Source organism: Mizuhopecten yessoensis, unplaced genomic scaffold, assembly GCF_002113885.1.
Source record: "Mizuhopecten yessoensis strain PY_sf001 unplaced genomic scaffold, ASM211388v2 scaffold10969, whole genome shotgun sequence".
NCBI lineage: Eukaryota > Metazoa > Mollusca > Bivalvia > Pectinida > Pectinidae > Mizuhopecten > Mizuhopecten yessoensis.
In genome coordinates, this window is record NW_018408812.1 from 569,643 (window position 1) to 574,691 (window position 5,049).

At 36.8% G+C, this 5,049-nt stretch overlaps 1 protein-coding gene across 2 annotated transcripts in view; it reads left to right on the forward strand.

The window, feature by feature from the left end:
• Positions 1 to 1,551, forward strand: part of LOC110464184 — a 16,973-nt gene extending 15,422 nt beyond the window's left edge. For both annotated transcript variants that reach the window (XM_021519260.1, XM_021519261.1), the window contains one exon: positions 1,040 to 1,551. In XM_021519260.1, coding sequence (XP_021374935.1) covers positions 1,040 to 1,262 — 223 coding nt within the window. In that variant the 3' untranslated portion in view covers positions 1,263 to 1,551. The remainder of the gene's footprint in view (positions 1 to 1,039) is intronic.
• Positions 1,552 to 5,049: the final 3,498 nt, after the last annotated feature.

A 5,049-nucleotide genomic window follows, 5' to 3' on the forward strand; every position in this document is an offset into this window, starting at 1 on the left:
GTTTCACCGCGGTAATAAAGCCTACACTGCCTGTCAGGTTTCACCGCGGTAATAAAGCCTACGCTGCTTGGTTGGTTTCACCGCGGTAATAAAGCCTACGCTGCCTGTCCGGTTTCACCGCATTAATAAAGCCTACGCTGCCTGTCTGGTTTCACCGCATTAATAAAGCCTACGCTGCCTGTCCGGTTACAAAGCGGTAATAAAGCCTACGCTGCCTGTCCAGTTTCACCGCGGTAATAAAGCCTACACTGCCTGTCAGGTTTCACCGCGGTAATAAAGCCTACGCTGCTTGGTTGGTTTCACCGCGGTAATAAAGCCTACGCTGCCTGTCCGGTTTCACCGCATTAATAAAGCCTACGCTGCCTGTCTGGTTTCACCACATTAATAAAGCCTACGCTGCCTGTCCGGTTACAAAGCGGTAATAAAGCCTACGCTGCCTGTCCAGTTTCACCGCGGTAATAAAGCCTACGCTGCCTGTCCAGTTTCACCGCAGTAATAAAGCCTACGCTGCCTGTCCAGTTTCAACACGGTAATAAAGCCTACGCTGCCTGTCCGGTTTCACCGCATTAATAAAGCCTATGCTGCCTGTCCGGTTTCACCGCAGTAATAAAGCCTACGCTGCCTGTCCGGTTTCACCGCGGTAATAAAGCCTACGCTGCCTGTCCGGTTTCACCGCGGTAATGGTTTCTTCACATGTCTAGATCGCAAATTATAAGCATTTTAAATTGAATTTTCACATCAAATTTTGGGTCGAAATCGAGAAAGCTTTAATCCCGTATAAATAACCTGTTATACAGTATTTGCTGTAATGACATCTCCTTCTAAACAACTGGACAGATTCCAACCAACCTGTAGGAATTAAAATACAAATTAACAGGTAAAATGGTAGTGCAATACCTCTGGTCCTTTGAGCCCTACATAATAAACACATGTCTACCAGTATCTTTGTGTAGTCGTTATGGTTGCATGGTTCCTATAATTTGTTTAATTCCTTTGTCATTTCATTCAGAAATTTTACGTTCCCGTCTTTCTTTTTCAGGCAAATGTATAAATTGTTTCACTACGGCTGTGGACCCTACCATCCCAAAAACGAGGAGGTTCTGTTCCAGGAGCTCCAATCTCCCTTACTTCAGATGAGTCGGTACGATATCATGGATGGTGATGAAATTCAAATCCGTCTTAGTAACCCTTTCCGGGTAAGGGAAGGATCCCTCCAATATCTTAACGTGTTGTTCTACCTGGTAGAATGTGACTACAAATAACATTATCTCGTTGAAACATATTTTCCTAAGAGGCTGTGATTCAATTTGAAAGAAAAGTTTTCACCTTTTCTCTGACGTTTATTTTTTGCATCATTTTCAGGCAAGAGCAGTTTATCATAATGAATAGTTTTAATGTGTAAGATATGTTTTATGTGTTTCCTGCTTCTTGTAACAAGTGTAGTCATCGTTCTCCAGTGTAGCTGCTTGTTCCCACGATTAACTCTTTCACCCCTGTGTAACTTCAGTAGACTCTACCATGCATTGGTATGGGTGAGTCCATTATGGTCTACAGTGGTGAAAGGGTTAATTTAGCGCATCCTCGATACTCCAGAGGTTATGCTCACTTTCGCTCTCTCCACCCCTGGAATATGTCATGGCAAAATTGATTAGTCTCAGGTAAAAATACCTGACCAATAGCTAGACTGATACCTGTCTTTTGAAGAGAGGAGCGACATCCGACTTCAAAGCAAGTCAATGTTACTGTTTCGGATGGCGACATTCTTTTGATTTACATGAAAGGGTCAAATTAGTCTTCTCATCCACAAGGTGGTGCACACTGAGCCTTCCATTTTGTCATGACATATTACTCAGGGGTGCATAGAGTGTAAGCGAACGTAACCCCTGGAGTATCGAGGATGAATTCATTGTGACCTTTGTTTAAATCTACCATTCTGTTACAAAATACCATGTTAAGTTCACTTTCTAACATGTTAATATTTGGTGCAAAAAACAACAGAAGAAAGTATGCATAATCTTGTCCAGTATACTGGGTATGACAAGGTGAAAGTTAAGGGTGTATGCTACCTTGGGTTAAGGTTGTCAGTTATCAGTACCTTGACATTCACATTGTGCCTGTAATTATCTCCACTTTAAACTAGCACTATACATTGAATCTAGAAATGTGCCAGGTTTGCAAGTTCAGTGTGAAATATTTGTATTGTCCTTTAAACCCGAATGGTTGACAGACAATGTGTCTGTATGCTACACCAGGACTGTGGTAAACTAAAAAATAAATTCTAATTTGGTTTTTTATGTATTAATTTGAAAAGAAATTGCAAACGACTCTTTAGAAATTTATATATATTTGAAGAATCAACCGATTAATTTCATTACCTGGTATCTATTATGCAAAATCAATTGTATGAACATTCCAATGCATTAAAGATTAGAGATATCTACCCAAAACTAGGTCAAAGGTCAAGGCCGTGGTGATGCAATATCGTTGACCCTTCAAAGTTTGTGATATATGTTAAAATACTTATTTAGAAGTCCTTATTGTTGTGATATTGTCTTTAGTAAAGATAATATGTGATTGATTTACTGATTTATAAAACTGACTTATAAATATGGAGTCATATTTCTACCATCAAGTTACCATAATTACTGTAAACAACTTGTAATATTCGTGTTTGACAAAACTTCATTGAAAATTTAAATAGATATACATGTATCACAAATATTTTTCGGATACAATTGAACATTTAAGCAACAGACATTTAGCCAGATTTAGTTAACATTGTGATTTCAAATCCCCAAAGCGAAAATTTGTTGTTGGAAGAACGATCATGAAACTAATTACAGCAAAACTATGATATAATGTTGTTCACTTTTATACGACAACAAAATGTTGATATAGTGCTCTTTGTTTGACTTGTCATCTTGCTAACCGCCAACATATTCCAATGTTCCCCATTTCATTTTTTCTGAACATTTCTTTACAAAGTCTCCTTCTGTATATTGGTACCAAATCCTTTTATAGTGCAAAAAAGAATTTTGATGAACGTTTGCATTATAACAAGGTTTTGGTGTGCGTGTAAGGTCTAAAATTACAATATTTGCATAACATATATAAATTAAGACTGTATTACCTTGAACTATGATATGCAGATATGATGTTATGATATCAACAAGTCGATGTAACTTCACATAGAAGTCAAATACTATATGCTAATGAGTTGATTTGTCTTGATGTTAGTTGTGTTGATCTATTGTGATACTGTATAGCAGCTATATTTCGCGGGTATATTCATGCTTTGACTAATATCCGCAAATTGTAAACACTAAAAATGTTAACCACTTTTACGGACCTTATCACAACATGTTGAAAATACTTATAACTCAACACTGTAATGCAAGCTTAAATGAAGTCAAATCAGATGATCACCGTACAACTTGGCAGTCCGTGTAAAACAACACTTACATATAGGGTAAGTGGCAACAACATATTTATATGTACACAGTGATTTAATTATTTACAGTTTACTCCTACAAAGGTACATACATGTACACATTTTATTTTATTTCGAGTGAAGTCACTGGCGGATGACAGCTTTGGGGATCAGTGTTTTCAAACGGTTTACCTGTATTTTGAGGTTTAACCCTTAAATAATGACACTCAAAATGCTTTGCACGACACATGGGATTTGGGTGCACAGCGAAATTTAACACCCGTGAAAATATAATCAATACGAAACCGCGAAATATTGACCCCGCAAATTTAAAGCGCTTTACAGTAATGAATTTGACAAATTGTTACATCTTGATCTGATGCCATCTTAGAATGTTAAAATAATCGCCACGGCAAATAAAACTATGTAACTGCTGTCCCGTAAACAATCGTAAAGTTCTGTTAGAGTTCCTTGTCACAATTAGTTATCTTATCTAAGATTAAGTGGCTGGTACTATGTAATACAAAATGTACAATACTGTAGACAGACAGATGATCTGATTTTTTTAGAATAATCTTTTTAGAATATTATGATTTGTTAGTGCTTAAATTATATGTTATGTAATGCATATTATGTTTTCATTTAATGGTTTGATTTCTTGAAGATTTGCTTTTCTTTTTGTTAATAACAAAATTTCAGAATGTAAAATCATTTTGCATTTTGGAATTTTGGCTGGTTAAAGGTTTATGCTACCTTACACATTATACTTGTGATTTGTGTTAGAGGTATCCCCCTTTAAGAATTTGCTAAGAAGTGTCTCCATGGAAATGTTTCAGTTAGCATTGTTTGATTATTCAGAATAACAAGACCATTATCAGTCTTGTGATGGTCATATTGCCTATATCCTTAACCCTTTCACCACTATAGACCATAATGGACTCATCCAGATCAATACCTAGTAGAGTTTACTAAAGTTACATAGGGGTGAAAGGGTTAAGACACTGTATATATAAACACAGCTAACCAGATGTTTTAGCACCTTCATATTTTAGTGCAATGATAATGAATATAACTTGTGAAGTTGTGATATATATATTTACATGTCAGTAATATTAACATGGTGTGTAGCTGTCTCGGTTTCATCAGATACACAGTTTGTCACAAACTAATGTAGAAACTTTCAGCAGGAGAGCTCTTCACCCCTTTGTAACCTGTGCTATAGGTATATTGGTGTTACTATAAGCTGGAACTGATTCAACAACAGCACAATATGGATCCAAGAGAGTCCTTTAGGAAAGACACGATCCATGGTCACACTCCTTATGGAAGTGATATCAGTCTAATATTTTGTTGGGTGTAAAATACTGTAGGTGATTAAGGTTTCAGTGATCACATAGTCAACTTTTACAAGATTTTGCTGCACAGGCAGCCAGAAATTATATTTTCATAATGAACACATACGTATACTATGGCAATGGTTCAGTGAGTACATTCTCGCAAAGAATTAACCCTTTTCACTGACCCGTACCCTCGTAGAAGCCACTTTGGGACAGCAGTTCCCCTGACAGATAATTTTTCAATTTCCATATTTATAGAATATGTAACCCTCCAAATATCTC